This window comes from Camelina sativa, chromosome 3 (genome assembly GCF_030686135.1).
Source record: "Camelina sativa cultivar CO46 ecotype springtype chromosome 3, ASM3068613v1".
Lineage (NCBI taxonomy): Eukaryota > Viridiplantae > Streptophyta > Magnoliopsida > Brassicales > Brassicaceae > Camelina > Camelina sativa.
In genome coordinates, this window is record NC_141882.1 from 27468793 (window position 1) to 27484424 (window position 15632).

At 34.5% G+C, this 15632-nt stretch overlaps 4 protein-coding genes and 1 long non-coding RNA gene across 26 annotated transcripts; 2 read left to right on the forward strand and 3 right to left on the reverse strand.

The window, feature by feature from the left end:
* Positions 1–128: 128 nt before the first annotated feature.
* Positions 129–3530, reverse strand: LOC104777960 (transcription initiation factor TFIID subunit 15). Of its 22 annotated transcripts, none has more exons than XM_010502283.3 (8): positions 3230–3530; positions 2958–3117; positions 2501–2835; positions 2182–2382; positions 1471–1554; positions 1091–1172; positions 863–986; positions 129–495 (listed from the first exon to the last, which is right to left on the reverse strand). In XM_010502283.3, exons 2-8 carry the CDS (start codon positions 3075–3077, stop codon positions 293–295), a joined length of 1149 nt encoding a protein of 382 aa, XP_010500585.1. In that variant the 5' UTR covers positions 3078–3117; positions 3230–3530; the 3' UTR covers positions 129–292. The 22 variants fall into 22 exon arrangements, with proteins under 22 accessions (XP_010500585.1, XP_010500589.1, XP_010500587.1 ...); XM_010502287.3 differs by having other exon boundaries at positions 3376–3520; XM_010502285.3 differs by having other exon boundaries at positions 3205–3510.
* Positions 3531–7212: 3682 nt separating this feature from the next.
* On the forward strand, positions 7213–9818 carry LOC104777963 (sugar transport protein 9-like). Its single transcript, XM_087506925.1, has 4 exons — positions 7213–7425; positions 7558–7880; positions 8330–8959; positions 9082–9818. Exons 1-4 carry the CDS (start codon positions 7290–7292, stop codon positions 9541–9543), a joined length of 1551 nt encoding a protein of 516 aa, XP_087363051.1. The 5' UTR covers positions 7213–7289; the 3' UTR covers positions 9544–9818.
* Positions 9819–9985: 167 nt separating this feature from the next.
* On the reverse strand, positions 9986–11146 carry LOC104777962 (thioredoxin X, chloroplastic). Its single transcript, XM_010502291.2, has 2 exons — positions 10722–11146; positions 9986–10358 (listed from the first exon to the last, which is right to left on the reverse strand). The coding sequence occupies exons 1-2, from the start codon at positions 11064–11066 to the stop codon at positions 10152–10154; spliced, it is 552 nt and encodes a 183-aa protein (XP_010500593.1). The 5' UTR covers positions 11067–11146; the 3' UTR covers positions 9986–10151.
* On the forward strand, positions 11136–13591 carry LOC104777964 (E3 ubiquitin-protein ligase RING1-like). Its single transcript, XM_010502293.3, has 2 exons — positions 11136–12302; positions 13252–13591. The coding sequence occupies exon 1, from the start codon at positions 11360–11362 to the stop codon at positions 12299–12301; it is 942 nt and encodes a 313-aa protein (XP_010500595.1). The 5' UTR covers positions 11136–11359; the 3' UTR covers position 12302; positions 13252–13591.
* Positions 13592–14884: 1293 nt separating this feature from the next.
* On the reverse strand, positions 14885–15535 carry LOC104777966 (uncharacterized). The gene is made up of 2 exons (XR_766366.3): positions 15249–15535; positions 14885–15146 (listed from the first exon to the last, which is right to left on the reverse strand). It is a non-coding gene; the product is annotated as an uncharacterized LOC104777966 (long non-coding RNA).
* Positions 15536–15632: the final 97 nt, after the last annotated feature.

Here is a 15632-nt window from a genome sequence, read left to right on the forward strand (position 1 = left end):
TGACGTCGGTAACCAAATTTTCCAATTATTAGTATATGATATTCTCCCTTTTTTTTGTGGCTAAAAGGTAAATGAATATATTTGACATAATTATCAAATTTTCAAAACGATGCTTTTCTCAGAACATATTGAGACCAAAACAATAGCCATTGAAGTACCCAAAAGACTTTTACTTCACAAAATAAGTCAAAAAAGAGAAAGATAGGAGACGGACGTTGTAATGATATCGTTGTAGAAGTTAAGTTCGATGAAACAGATGAGAAACTAAAAACCCTAACACTTATGACCACTCTCAGTTACGGTACCTGCTTCCACGTTCACGACCGTAGTCTCTGTCTCTGTCCCGATCATGGTCATAGTCATAGTCACGCTCCTTGCCTCTTTCCCTATCTCGACTTCTGCTTCTGCTTCTGCGTCTATCCTTATCATAGTGATGATCTCTACCACGGTCTCTTTGCCTGTCTCTGCTTCTCTCTCTTCCATCTTTATCAATACCTGCCACAGTCAAAATATAAATTGTGAACAACCACATTGGATCATGACCCTTTTTTTTTTGGGGGAAGCAGCAATAAATATCTATTCATCTTTGTTATCTTCCTCTTTATATATGCAGTTAAAAAGAAGAACACTCTAACAAGGAAAAACATTGTTTATTGGAAATCCCCTCTCAAGGCCTGGGCTATTTAGGCAAGTTAGCTGAAGCTTAATGTGAAAATTCCAACAAATCCCTCCCTCCATATATGTTAAGTTTCACTCAAAGTGTCTAGATGACAAGCGGAAACTTTCTTTGAGGACTATTCACTACACAGCTAGTTATATATCGAGCCAAACAAATTTCTATCATAGTGGAAAGAGAAATTACCTAGTTCCTCGACTTCCCACCCTGCACGACCAGCAGCAACAGCAGGTCTGGTGTCAGCTTGGTGCATTTTAACACGGTACTTCTTCTTGAGATTCCCAAACTCATCATACATTTCACCATCATCCTGAAATATTTATGACGTTAAATGGGATATACCAATAAACTGAGAACTCATCCGAATTGCAACAAAAAATACACAAACAGCTTTTCAAGGAAAGCATTTTTTACTTCTTCAGCCTCACGCCTGCGCCTCTTTGTTTCCTCTAATTCTTGTTCATCCAATTCCTTGTAACCACCACCACGACCTCCCCTATTTAGAGAAAATAAATGCTTCAGCACTGGTCTTTTAGGATAACAAATTTCTTATATGCAACTCTAATTTGGTCAGAATAGAACGTTACAAGCACGATATCAATTGTCAAAAAAAACAGGCATTCATTCAAATTGCACTCGTTCAGAATAAAAATACACTCCTTACAACAAACTACAAACAGAAAATCTATGATCTCTCCTACATTCACTGTAAAATCATTTATAACACAATTCCTCAGCTCGTATATAGCAAATAACAATTCAAAGGCAATCTTATTATTGGCAGTGAGTCATACCTCACACCACCTTCATTCTGACCAGGTTTATTGGTGTTGCAGATATTACATTTTAAACGTTTAGCCCAGTTGACATTGCCACACCTGAAAGTTACATAATTAGAGCAAAACGGAAAAGTCACTTTTGGATTTCTCCTGGACTAAAAACCAATGAAAATGAAAACCAAAGCATATATAATACAAAAATGCATCATGCCTAAGAACCCATATGCATTCACACAGAGCAGCCTCTTGGTTAGGATAGTAGAAAACACATAGCATAATTTGCATTTAATTTAAAACTTGTAGTCCTACTTTGTATCAGACTCAAAAAAACTGAAGGCAGTCTATCTTCACAAATATAACTTCCTCTAAAGCACCCACGTTTCGCATCCCTTCAATTATTTATTTTACAGCCATCTAACGGAAAATTACAAAAATTAAAAACAATGTTCAAAAAAGGAGGAAAACACACAGCAAAGCGGGTCATCACTTCTTTCTAAGTTAACAGTCAACTGACATCATCAAAAAAGGTGAGATACAAGCTATATTCCTTCACACACATCCAACAAATTAGTTTTAATACCACCGACGGCATATACTATTTAAATGTTCCCTTCTGCTAATGATGAAATATACATGACCTATTGCAATGTTTTTTTAACCATGCACTAAACACTCATTATCTTGGGAAACTGAACCAACTATTTCCAACCTAATATCAATGCTTACATTGGACAAGCCCAATCATTTGGACCAAAAAGACCAGTAGGAGCACCACTGGGCTGCTTCCCAGGTGGCCCACCATCAGCGCCACCACCTCGACCCCTTCCACGACCACCAGCCCCCATACTGCCACCAGATGCACCAGCTGGTCGGGCAGTTCCGCAGCGGTTACAAACCCCACGGAACGCAAAATTCACATTTGTACAACTGCCAATAGAAGAATATGAGAACACTACCGCGAAAAAAGCTAAAAACAACAAAACTGCCAATTCAACGGAAACAAAGAGCTAGATGAAGCTCCTCACCGATATCACATCATACAGACCTTGTATTAGGGCACATCCAGTCGCCATCTTGCTGCCATGGCTTGGCCGACGAATCAGCCTGACCTCTCCCCCTTCCAGCACCTCCATTACTTTCCATAGCAGCACCTTCATCAAATCCAAGAAACTCAACTGAATCACCAGCAATTTTGTTGTTCTTGGACTCAGCCATAAAAACTCCAATGGTGCTCCCATGGAAATCTTTGTTATTGAACCATTCAACAGCAGCAAGAGCAGCATGCGGATCCTCATAGGTAACAGTAGCATCCCCCTTGGGCTCATCAGTCTCTTTGTCTCGGTACAGCCATACCTTCGGAGTACCAGTTCGTTTGTCTCTCTAAAAACAATGTAGGGAGAAACATGTGAGAAACTCGAAAACTTTGTGACCCATAAACAAATGCAATGACATCAAAATCAAAACAAAAGAAACAATTAGGTAGTACCTGGCCAATACCATACCTTAAGCAACCCAATGGTTCCAAAATATTCAGCCAGCATATTCTCGTCGGTTCCTAAAGGGAGATTGGAGACGTAGACTGATCCATTAGTAGGAGCTCCTTTGTTTGAGTATCCAGCCATCGTAACGCAATTTCATCAAAAACAAAGCCGTCACGCGAATCTGTAAAATTGACAATCCCACGGAACTTTACTTCAATACTAAATACAATTCACTTGTGTTGTTCAATCTATAAGAATACAAACATACAAAGGATAGAGTCTGACGAAATTACTAAATGAAATCGAAGACCATTGAAACCTCAAATTTCTTGAGCTCGAAGACCAGGAGAACAAAAAAAAAAAAAAAAGAAGATTCGATCCAGCGTAACACAACGAGAGAGAGGGAAAAGGGGAAGAGCGAGATGGAGACGAATCTGACCAGCGATGAGGATCGAGCGGCGAAGGAGAGGTCGTCGGATTAGGGTTTGCAAGCGCGTCTCTGCTTGCTTAGAGAGAGAGAGATAGATCTCAATTGTTTCGTGGTTATTTGCAATTTTTTCATATATTACTATGTTTTGAACCCAGGGTATGGGTAAGTTTATTTGATATATTTTGATAAAAATTATATATGATTAATTATAAAAATTATATATGATTGATTATGCTAATAAAATATTATCTTATAAAAAAATTTAAAATTAGTATTAAAGAAAATAATTAAATTTCAGATACACATTTTTAAACTACCACACAACTTGTTAATCCATTAAACTCTAATAACAAAATCATTTCTTTTCTCATAAAATTTGTGAAAATTATGATTACCAGCATAGTCAACACATGGACCCAATTATTGACAATTTTATCCATATACTTATTTGGTTTTAGATCCACCCGTTTAGAAACTTCTCAAACTAAAATTCTTACTTGGTTTATAATATTTTAAAAACATAATAAAATATACTAATAATTATTTATTTAATATGAGTCATATGATATATAGAAATATGAGTACACTATAAGAACATATTAATTATAAATAAATAATATCAATTATATTATATCATCAAATAATATCAACTGTATCATATTATCAAATAACCGTAACCATAAATAACAGTAACCGCTTGAACCGTAACCATAAAGAACAGTAACCGCTTGAACCGTAACCGTATTTAAACGTAACTGTTTAACCGTTTGTTAAACGGTTCTGGTTAAGGTTACAAAAATTTCTAACCATAACCGATGGTTAATAAACCTTAACCGTGACAACCGGAACCCTGGTCATGCCTATGTATAGCTAATAAAACGTGTGTGTTTGTCGTCCATCTTTCTTCTTTAAACCTCAAAATTTGACTCAAACATCAAATTAAGGTCTTGCGATGTCAATCCTTCTTCCTTAGACCCAAAAATAAAAAACTAATGAAAGAATATCAACTCATCTATAAAATCATACATAAAAATATGTTTTACAGCTAATAAGAAATAAAAAAGCACAAATGTAGATAAATAAGATAATTTATGTTTTGCATCAATATTTATAATATTTTAAACTTTTAAAAGGTTTCGAAATATAAAATTTGAACCTTTTAATTTTTTTTAATATTTATAATAGTTTAAAATTTTAAAGTTTAAAACTTATAATATTTAAAAACTTTTTAAAAGTTAAGAACTTTTAAACGTTTCAATATTTATAATATTTAAACTTTTTAAAATTTTAAATATTATAATATTTTTTTGAAACTGTTTAAAGTTTTAATTTGATCAAATAAAAAACCAGATCAAACCAAATAATACTTTTAAACTTGGACGCCTGATAAATCAAGGTTTCCTGCTCATTCGTTGTTGGAAGCATATTAATCTTATTTATACTAGTTCTGAACCATTGTCTAAAAAAATTCTAGCCGATGTGGGATATTGTGCTTAGTTCTTTGATTTCCATAAATTTAAAATTTTCCTTTTTCTAAAAAAATCTGTAAATTTAAAAAATGTTAATAAATGACATGTCAAATCATGATAGGTTGTTTAAAATTATTCTTAATATAGAAAATTCTGGAAATTGTATAAAATGTTAATAACTGATATGTCAAATTTCTATTGGTTGTTTAAAATCCTATGTAGACGCCTTTAGGAGCTTATAGCTCATACTTTTTATTAGTATAGATTTTAATTTTATATTCTCATATATTTCTTGGTCCAATATTATTTTAATTTTGTATTTCTCCTTTAAATTATAACTTTATTATATATATATATATTTGTATTTTTTTCTACATTTCTCCTAATCCCAAATTCAATCTTTGACAACCAAGCCAAAAAAAACATTAAAGCTCATTTTTTACACATAAACTAAGAAACCACTTATATAAATTCATTTTTTTGTCCAAACAAATAATAATAATAATTTCCTTATTTATTATTTATTTAACACAATTCAACCAATCATAAAACAAATTGCAGAAAAAATGAAAAAATGACAAATAGTGCATCAAAGATGAGAGCATCATTTGATTTGAAAAAAAAAACATCCCTACTAAAACATGAAACCATTTATATATACATTTTTGGATACATTTATAAAATAAATCCTGAAGTTGGTATTTATTTAAAAGCATGCCATTGACATTAAATAATTAATTTAAGAAATAAATTAATTTTACTTATATTTGTTTTTTTATAGAAGCTAAGTGTTTTAAGAGGTAACAAACATAATTGCAAATGTATACAGATTTTATTTCCTTATTTTATGAGGAGTTGAGTGAAGAGGTATTGTTTTTAAAAAATTTGAAAAATTGATTTGATAGAAAGTGACTTTTAGCCTCATATACTATATTTTACTTTCACAGGTTTCGTACGATGAATTTTTGCGGATTAAAAATCTTTGAACATGTTGCGTGATCCGCCTAGCATGGCAGATTTGGACTTTAGAACCAACACTAAAACTATTAGTTTATTTATATACTATAAATTTGTAGTCATAGTTTGGAAAATTAAATTATAAATTATTTAGTATATGAATTACAAAATATTACACAAACTACAACACATTCTTAATATTCCAAAAAAAAAATTGTATATACATAAAAATATACACTAACATACCATATAGACATATACCTCTGTTTAATTATAGAAACCAAAACTAAGTGTTTAAAATTTTATATTTTATCTAATAACAAATTTAATGTAATTAGGTTATAAATTGTATAAAACATAAGAAAAAGAAAAAACTTTCTAAACAAAATTATAAATTAATTAGATAAAATTTAATTAATTGAAAATTTGAAAATTAAATAAATTAAAAATTATTATTGAAATTAAAATACATTAATTTATAATTTAGTCTCGCGGTGTATCGCAGGTGAAAACCTACTATCGAGTATTATGTAAGAAGACACTGTATGATTGATCCTTAAATTAATTAACGACCACATGGTTTTAGATGAGTATGTATTAATTAATGTGTATTGGGAAATATTAAGAATGTTTGGTGCCATGAAGATTAAAAAGATCAAGATAAATAATCTATGTCCAAAAACTGTCATCAAAGAGATGCAAAGAAGGCCTTCCCGACCAATTTGTTTGTAATATTGTTTGTGGATCAATTGACATACATTCTTTTCTTTTTAAAAAAAATTATTGTTGACATGCAGAACTGGTTATCTTATCTATGACGCTGAAATTGTTAAAACGAACATATATTCATATCTTGATGGTCAGACGAACTAATCAATAAGAATATCTTAAACCTACTCAATAAGAGTACAGTTTTCTTCTATGTAAAATATCTTACTTTGGTTGTTTCTTCGTCTTCTTTTATACAGTATATCTTTGTAATGCTGTCTCTCAAATTAGCTGGAACAAACGATCCATAGTGACGTGTATATGTATCTATCAACCAATTTTAAATCTGATTCAAACTAAACTAGAAATAATCCCCAAATAGACTAAATTACACGTACTAAGTTATCCCTCAATAATATTATTTACAAGTTCCTATTTTCGGGGGTTAGAGACTGTTTTTCCCCAACATATTTATGTAATACAAATGCGTTGAATAGAGATAAGACCGGAAGATGTCCGTAAAAAACAAAAGAAACTGTAAGAAAAAAAGACAGTAAGATCTCCACTAAAACTGGGTTTGAAGAACATGAAAAAACCACTTCCCCGATTCACAAGCAAAGACAAATCTCTAATAGCTAATAAAGCAATCCATTCCTATTAATAGACCACGAATACTCTTATATTTAAGAAGCTCACAAGCTCTTCAGTTTTTGAATCAAAAGCTCACAAGTATTTGTTTGTATAACAAAGCAAAAGGTAAAACAATAAAAAAACAATCAATAAGTAATAATGGCTGGAGGAGCTTTTGTATCAGATGGTGGTGGTGGAGGAAGCTATGAAGGCGGGGTCACAGTCTTTGTCATCATGACCTGTATTGTAGCCGCTATGGGAGGTCTCCTCTTCGGTTACGACCTCGGAATCTCAGGTCCGTAAATTCCATATACGCATGCATTTTCCTTCTTCCGGTGTCCATCAACTTTTTTGAGTTATTTTCGTTTTGGTTTTCTCTCTACACTCTAGTTTCGGGCAATGTAACGTGACTTCTTTTGTTGTGTAGGAGGAGTGACATCAATGGGGGAGTTTCTGAGCAAGTTTTTCCCGGAGGTTGATAGGCAAATGCACGCAGCAAAGCGCGAGACCGCTTACTGCAAATTCGATAACCAAATGCTCCAATTGTTCACTTCCTCACTCTACCTCGCGGCTCTTGCGTCTTCCTTTGCAGCTTCGGCTGTTACAAGGAAGTACGGACGCAAAATCTCCATGTTTGTTGGAGGGGTTGCTTTCCTCATAGGTTCTCTATTCAACGCATTTGCCACCAACGTTGCAATGCTCATCGTCGGTAGATTGTTGCTCGGAGTCGGTGTTGGATTTGCTAATCAGGTGAGTCAACAACTTAAACATGGTTATGTGGTTTAGATTCCATTTTTCAGCTCGGTTTGGTTCAAATTTTTCTCAGTTCTCGAGCCGTTTTTTAGTTTATGGTTCCAAACTATATTCAAATTACATTTTTCCCTCGGCTAAATTTATCGGTTCAGTTTCAGTTTGGTCTAAAATTAATTGAAACCATTGAAAGAATATATAAAATAATTATTTTTAATTAGTACTATCTAATTTGGGTATAAGAAAATTTAATGGCTATTGGTTTTCATTTTTTCTGGTTAAAAAAATTGATATTGGTTTATTTCGATGAAAATTGGTTGCACAAATCCGGTTTTGATTGATTTGTTTGCTATAAAAAATACTGTTACTGTGTAGTTTGAAAAGTCTGATTTGGTTTTGTTATGGCTCATTCATCTTCCGATCATGGTTAAACTTTATTTTTTCCACAGTCTACTCCGGTTTATCTCTCGGAGATGGCTCCTGCAAAGATCCGAGGAGCACTTAACATCGGGTTTCAAATGGCTATAACCATTGGGATTTTGCTTGCAAACCTAATCAACTTTGGAACATCTAAAATGGCCCGGAATGGATGGAGAGTGTCCTTGGGTTTAGCCGCTGTTCCGGCAGTCATTATGGTTATCGGATCTTTTATCTTGCCTGATACACCAAACTCAATGCTCGAGAGAGGCAAGTACGAACAAGCGAGAGAGATGTTGCAGAAGATTCGTGGAGCTGATAACGTAGATGAGGAGTTTCAAGATCTTTGTGATGCTTGTGAGGCTGCTAAGAAAGTGGAGAATCCATGGAAGAACATCTTCAACGAGGCCAAATACAGACCCGCACTTGTTTTCTGTTCTGCGATTCCTTTCTTCCAACAGTTTACTGGTATCAATGTGATAATGTTCTACGCTCCCGTTCTCTTTAAAACTCTCGGTTTCGGGGATGATGCCTCGCTCATCTCAGCGGTTATTACGGGTGCGGTCAATGTTGTCTCTACCCTTGTCTCGATCTATGCCGTTGACAGATACGGAAGAAGGATTCTCTTCCTTGAAGGAGGCATCCAAATGATCGTTAGCCAGGTAAAAATGCTAGTTCCGAGTTGGCGTATACATGCGAAAAATAAAAACATTTTCAGTTTCACAATGTTAATATAAAGATGATTGCTTACCTTACATATATTGTTTGATGGGTCAATTTGCAGATCGTTGTGGGTACCTTAATTGGGATGAAATTTGGAACCACGGGAGCGGGGACCTTAACACCTGCAACAGCGGATTGGATCCTAGCTTTCATATGTTTGTATGTTGCAGGGTTTGCATGGTCATGGGGTCCATTAGGATGGTTAGTACCAAGTGAGATCTGTCCGTTGGAAATCAGACCAGCGGGACAAGCCATCAACGTCTCCGTCAATATGTTCTTCACTTTCCTCATTGGACAATTCTTCCTCACGATGCTTTGCCACATGAAGTTTGGTCTCTTCTACTTCTTTGGAGGAATGGTTCTGATCATGACCATCTTCATCTTCTTCTTGTTGCCGGAGACAAAAGGGGTTCCTATAGAAGAAATGGGAAGAGTATGGAAGCAACATCCGTTCTGGAAACGTTACATCCCAGATGATGCTGTTATTGGAGGAAGTGAAGAAACCTATGTCAAGGAGGTTTGAGAGCTGAAAAAACTGAAGGTTTCAAGGTCGAGGCATTGGTTGTGCTTAGCCACTGGTTTTTGGTTGTTTTTTCAAGGGAATAAACCAACAAGGATGTGAGAATTCGAGCACGGGATTCGAAGAAAAAGAATGGAAGTTGTTGAAAAAAAAAGTCTTTAATGTTGAATTCTTTTATCTGATTCATTCCAATAGATCCAAGCAAAAAAAAATTTTTGCATAGAGTTGCATCTGTTTTTCTATTCTTTTTTACCACAAAATGAAATTAAGTTCAAAAATTGCAAAAGCCAAATCCTATTGACTGAGGAACAAAACTGCGATGATCAGTCATGCTTTTAATGAACGATCTACGAAAACCTAACTTACTACTAAGTAGACAATGGCCAAGTGTAATAAGCATATAAGCCTCTAGATATGTATTTTCCCTATGATGCTTGTTTGTCTCTGACAACAACTCAAGTCTTTTCTATTCATAAAATTTGTTGCAAGATCAAGATATACACATCAAACGAGAACCGGTTGATGAAGATCACAACTGAAGAGCTTTGTTTACATTTTTTTTTAAAAAATACAGTGTTGAGACAGAGGAATACCGGTGGGAAGAGAGACGATTAGGCAACAGAGATCGAGCTCAAAAGACCATCAATGTACTCCTTAAGCTTGGCCTTTGTAATAGCACCTTCCCTTCTGCTACCTGGAACTTCCTTCCCGTCCTTGAAGAGGATGAAATGAGGTAAACCATAAACCTTGTAGTCTGCTATCAACTTGGGATTAGCGTCGTGATCAATCTTTACAATCGTCAATTTGTCATCATATTCCTGAGACAAAAGAAACATTTCGAGTTTTAGTAAACATGAAAACTAAAGAAATCTCAAAAATATAGCATTTGAAAGGAAAAGCTCATCAGAATCGAAATGTATAATTACTGTCTTCAAATCTATTTCTCTAAGTACTTACAAAGGAAGCTCTACTCTAAACACTAGCTGACATTTTTAGTAGTTTTAGAGCTAATGGTCAAGGGTTCACAATAGTTGCTCATACAATAAAAATCTCAAAATCCCAAGTTTGTATCATCAAATCATGCGCGAAATCTCTCATCTCAAATCAACTGATCTGATTCAACTTCATCAGAAACAGTATGAATTGCGTGATCATCAAAAGAGAGAATGGATAAATCAAACCTGAGATAAGGCTTCCATGGCGGGATAGATCAATTTGCAGGGACCGCACCAAGTAGCGACGAACTCAACCAAAACCGGCCGTTCCGATTCCAGAACCGTACTCGAGAACTCACTCTCTCCAATCTCTTTGATTCCGCCACATCTTATCGCCGAGCTAGTGAGTTTCCTGGTTCGTCTACCACCGGACCTAAACGAAAGTAGTTGGCGGTTAGCCGCGACGGAGGTGACCTGAACTGAGCTCAGAGGCTTCACGGAGACGGAAGAAGCAGCGGGAGAATGTGAACGAACCGGAGGAGTGAGATATGATCGGATAAGAACCGTCGAACTGGAGACGATAGAGTCCATGGCTTCTTCGTCCACGTTCTCCTAATCCTCTGTGCTGTGTTGACTCAGCGGACCACGTCTGTGTGGCATAGGAAGTAAAGCAGGTGATCAATTTCTTTTCAAAGTCCAATACTTTTTTATTCTTTCAATTTCACCCCATACTTTATACCAAACACCTTAACAGGTGGGCCGGGCCTGAAGCCCGTTATTCAAAAAGATTGAGTTAGGCGACACAATTACAGATTCGCTGAAACGTCTTTCTCTTTCTCTCTCTCTATCGTCTTCAACGTTTTGAGAGATTTGCAGATTCCGTCATGACTTCCGGCGGAAACTCAATCGGATCTTCCGTCGCGGCGGAGACGGAGAAGATGTTCTTCTGCTACCAATGCAATCAGACGATCACAATCACTATTACTTCCTCCGCTGATCCATTTTGTCCTCTTTGCAACGGTGGTTTCCTCGAAGAATACGTAGACCCTAACCCTAATCCAATCCCCAATCTGATTCTCCCGATGTCGGATCCAATCTCATCACGCTTACCTTTCATACCAGTCATGGACTTCACGAATCCGAGTTTCTTAGGGCAATCGATGGAGCCACAGTCTACTACTAATACTACTACTCAGCAACAACCTGATGCTTTCGATCCGGTTCGATTTATCCATAACCATCTCCTGCAACTTCAATCAAGCGGAATCAATGTTCAGTTTCTGGTCGAGAATCAGAATCAACTCTCCGATCCAGCTAATCCGTTACCGGGAAACCACGGAGATTACTTCTTTGGGCGTGGTCTCGAGGATCTGATTCAACAACTAGCTGAAGATGATCAGAATCGATACGGAACTCCTCCAGCTTCTAAATCAGCCATCGATGCGCTCCCGACTGTGAAAGTGAGTAAAGAGATTTTGCAATCGGAAATGAATCAATGTGCTGTTTGTATGGATGAGTTTGAAGATGGTATTGAAGCTAAGCAGATGCCTTGTAAGCATGTGTACCATCATGATTGCTTGCTTCCGTGGCTGCAGCTGCATAACTCGTGTCCGGTTTGTCGACATGAGTTACCCACGGATGATCCTGATTATGAGAACAGGACTCGTGGAGGTCAGACGAGTGGAGACGGGGAGGGATCATCTGGTGAAACGCATACGCCGAGGAGGTTTAGTATATCGTTTCCATGGTCATTCAGGAGACCGGATGCAAATTCGGATTCTGGCAGTGGATCTGATATGGATACCAGAGAAGACGATTTGGATTGAGGTTTGTGATTTTCTTCTATTCCGCTACTCTTGGCTCTGATGTCTGTGTGCAAAGTGGTTCACTTCTCGGTGTCTGAGAAGTGAGAATTGGTAGATATGAATACTGATTCATTGTTAGAAGGACCTCATAAATCAAATCGGATAAGCATTTTAGGCATCTAATATATGGTATCAATCTGAGTTGGTTCGATAGCATTTGAATTTTGTAGCTTGACGTAAGTATGATAAGATTGCAGATGAAAGAAATCATGCAGAAGTATAGTCATTTTTACTTGCTCTTATCTACTCCTCTGGGTAGCAGTAGCTTTCCTAGCTTACTAGTTGCTCTATGAGAAACGAGACCCACCTAGATTATGATGCATGAGTCTATGAAAGTCATAACCTTTCAGTGATGTGAACGCCTAGGTCTAGAAAGGAAATGGTCAGTGAAGCAATGGGTTACTAACTTACTTACTATGTTTTGGGTTTGAGTTTGCTTGCCCAGTTTTTTTATATTGCAAGATTTCGTCTTTACTCTGTATTTTAGCATGTGGTTTTTCTCATCAGTATGTCGATAAACACTTTTTGTTTGCTCGGTTTTATGGTCATGCTGAAACATATGAGCTTTTAGATCCAGGATTTATACGAGGATATTAGAGAACTTGTACGTACCAATTATGGCACTGACTCTCTGCTATTGGTGACAATGATGAGAGTGGTACAACTGTTTTGGTCTAGCCAGCTTGAGTCGAACTGGTCTAGTATGTTACATATTGGCTTATAACTTGGGGTTTGCCCGTAAAACCACAAGACCAAACTTTGAAAAATCTGGTCTATTTTTAACCCGTTTTCATACCTAGTCTTAGGCTCATAGCTCTTGTGATTCGATCACATAAGATGGTGATGAGTTGTTTTTATGTTATGTTTAATGCCTTGAAGCTAAACCCAATGATGGTTTTGTTTGTGTGCAGTGTCTTAGCTTGGATTGGGAAATAAAACGTTAAGGAGAGCCGAACCATACAAAGAACAAATACGTTTTGTTTACACTCATAAGTCATAAGTCAAAACTAATAAGAAGATGAAGAAGAAAACTGTATATTGCTTTTTTACTCAGGGACTCAAATCTCTTGTGTACATATCAAAACGTCTCCTTCTTTTCGATTCGTTAGGGATTTGTTTATATTTTACGAAAGTGACAATTTTAAAATTGTAATTTTATCTGTACTGTAATTGTTATCAAATTGTTTACCGTTATGTAGTTGTTGTGTAATAATAAGTTTTAAAGATCAAAATAATATTTTTTCAAATAAATATTTGTCTTCGTTAAGTAAATATTGGTTGTTGTATTAGTTATGTTAATTTATTTTAGTTTATGTAATAATCATAAAACTATGAAAACTTTTTGAGAAAGATTTTTTTAATAAAGTTTTATGAAATGGTATTTCTAAGTGGTATTGAAAAAAATGTATTTTTGAAATTCTCCCTAAAAATACATATATAAGAAACAAATTTCCTAAATGTCAATAATACACTTTATTTATCCAAATCATACAATATCAAAATATACCACTTATTTTTAAAAATATTGTTAATGATTAAAAAAATTGTTACTATGATATTCAAAATTACCTAAAACATTTAATTAAATTCTAAAATTATTTAAAATAAACATAATTTTCAAAAAAATTAAGAGAATTTGTTAGAAATACTTTTTTTTGATATACCTCTTTTTTTTGTCAACAAAAAAAAAATAATAATAATAATAATAATAATTCCCTCCTTTAATTTTTGTCATTTTTATTTTTGCCCTTTTTGTCATTTTTATTTTTACCCTCCTTTAATTTTTAATTACTATTTTATTTACTATTTTATCGTTACATGAAAAATATTTTAATCAACAAATTGAAAAACAAAATTTTTCCACCAAAATATTTCTGAAATATATTCCCCCCGCCAAATAAATTTTGACAAAAAAAATTTCCCGCCAAAAAAAATTTACAATGCTTTTATAAGGTTTCTACTTATAAAAACTTTATAAAAGCCTTATAAATACCTTTTAAAACCATATAAAAGCTTTGTAAATACCTTATAAAAATCTTATAAAAAAAACCTTTTAAAAACGGTTTTAATAAGTAGAAACCTTATAAAAACCTTATAAAAACCTTATAAAAAACCTTATAAAAACCTGAAAAAGACTTTTTAACTGCCTTATAAAAATCTGATAAGGAAACTTTTTAAAAAGCTTTTAAAAACTTTATAAAAACCTTATAAAAGCGTTTACAAGGTTTTTAAAAGGTGTTTTGAAAATTTTTTAAAAGCGTTTACAAGGTTTTTATAAAGTATAAATTTCAAAAAAATTTGCTAAAAAATCCAATTTCGTAGTTTTGGCTGGAATTTTTTTTTTTCATTTTTTGGCAGGAAATTTTTAATTTTAGAGACTGTACATTCTTGATGTCACTCAAAAAATGTATGTTGTTCATTTTATACATAAAAAATGATAGTTTTAAAAATGGTCAACATGGAAAAATAATTTAAAAATAGACATGAAAAAAGAGTATTTTTGCAAATACCCTAAAAATTAAATGATAAATGAACCATTAAGGATAGAGTGAAACTTTATTTTTATGTATATGATTATATTATTTAGCCCTGAGACAGATCTGGATATCTGACATTTTTTTAGCTATCCGAATCCGGATCCGTATCCGGCGGATTCACGTTATTACTATCCAGATCCGTATCCAAAAATCTGGATATCCGAAATTATTCGTAAGAAAAATCGAATATCCGAATATGGTTCAACGCACACCGTTTCATCATCGTCTTCCTGACTTCCTCAATGGTCTCTTGTCCCATCATCAGAAAACTGCGACCAAACACAATAATTCGGCTGATAAGAAGAATCTAGGATTAGCGATTGATATACTTAGTGGAGATGAGCGATTTATGAACGTCGCCAATAACGTACGGTGGAAATCGAATCCGTTTACAAAACCTTGTACATATGACAACATCACCATGGAAACGGATGTAAAGGAGAAAAAAAAATTAGATATGGAGTGAGTATGGAAGCGGTAGCAGCGGAGATAGAACGGGGTGTAAGGACATCCTCATCGGTAATCAAAATTTGAGTGTTTTTAAAAACAAAAAAAATAAAAAAAATAGGAACAATATAAATATGTATAGATTTTGTGTCTTCCCAACCACTTTTATGTCTGAGCAGAGATGTTTGTAGATCCTGGATCTATACTGTTCAACTACTAAAACTAATTTTTGTTTTTATTTATATTTTTTTACTGTTTCAAGACCCTCTTAGAAACTAGGTTCTCTTCTCTTTGGCATCGATTAGAAA

What these genes read in the sequence shown, in the direction of transcription:
- LOC104777960 (XM_010502283.3), bottom strand. Translation starts at nt 3,077, where the DNA reads ATGGCTGGATACTCAAACAAAGGAGCTCCTACTAATGGATCAGTCTAC. An exon ending in AATGATTGGGCTTGTCCAAT is followed by an intron (nt 1,555 to 2,181) that starts GTAAGCATTGAT and finishes TGTAACTTTCAG; the next exon opens with GTGTGGCAATGTCAACTGGG. An exon ending in CAGAATGAAGGTGGTGTGAG is followed by an intron (nt 1,173 to 1,470) that starts GTATGACTCACT and finishes TTCTCTAAATAG; the next exon opens with GGGAGGTCGTGGTGGTGGTT.
- LOC104777963 (XM_087506925.1), top strand. Translation starts at nt 7,290, where the DNA reads ATGGCTGGAGGAGCTTTTGTATCAGATGGTGGTGGTGGAGGAAGCTAT. An exon ending in TTACGACCTCGGAATCTCAG is followed by an intron (nt 7,426 to 7,557) that starts GTCCGTAAATTC and finishes TTTGTTGTGTAG; the next exon opens with GAGGAGTGACATCAATGGGG. An exon ending in GTGTTGGATTTGCTAATCAG is followed by an intron (nt 7,881 to 8,329) that starts GTGAGTCAACAA and finishes TTTTTTCCACAG; the next exon opens with TCTACTCCGGTTTATCTCTC.
- LOC104777962 (XM_010502291.2), bottom strand. Translation starts at nt 11,066, where the DNA reads ATGGACTCTATCGTCTCCAGTTCGACGGTTCTTATCCGATCATATCTC. An exon ending in CCATGGAAGCCTTATCTCAG is followed by an intron (nt 10,359 to 10,721) that starts GTTTGATTTATC and finishes CTTTTGTCTCAG; the next exon opens with GAATATGATGACAAATTGAC.
- LOC104777964 (XM_010502293.3), top strand. Translation starts at nt 11,360, where the DNA reads ATGACTTCCGGCGGAAACTCAATCGGATCTTCCGTCGCGGCGGAGACG.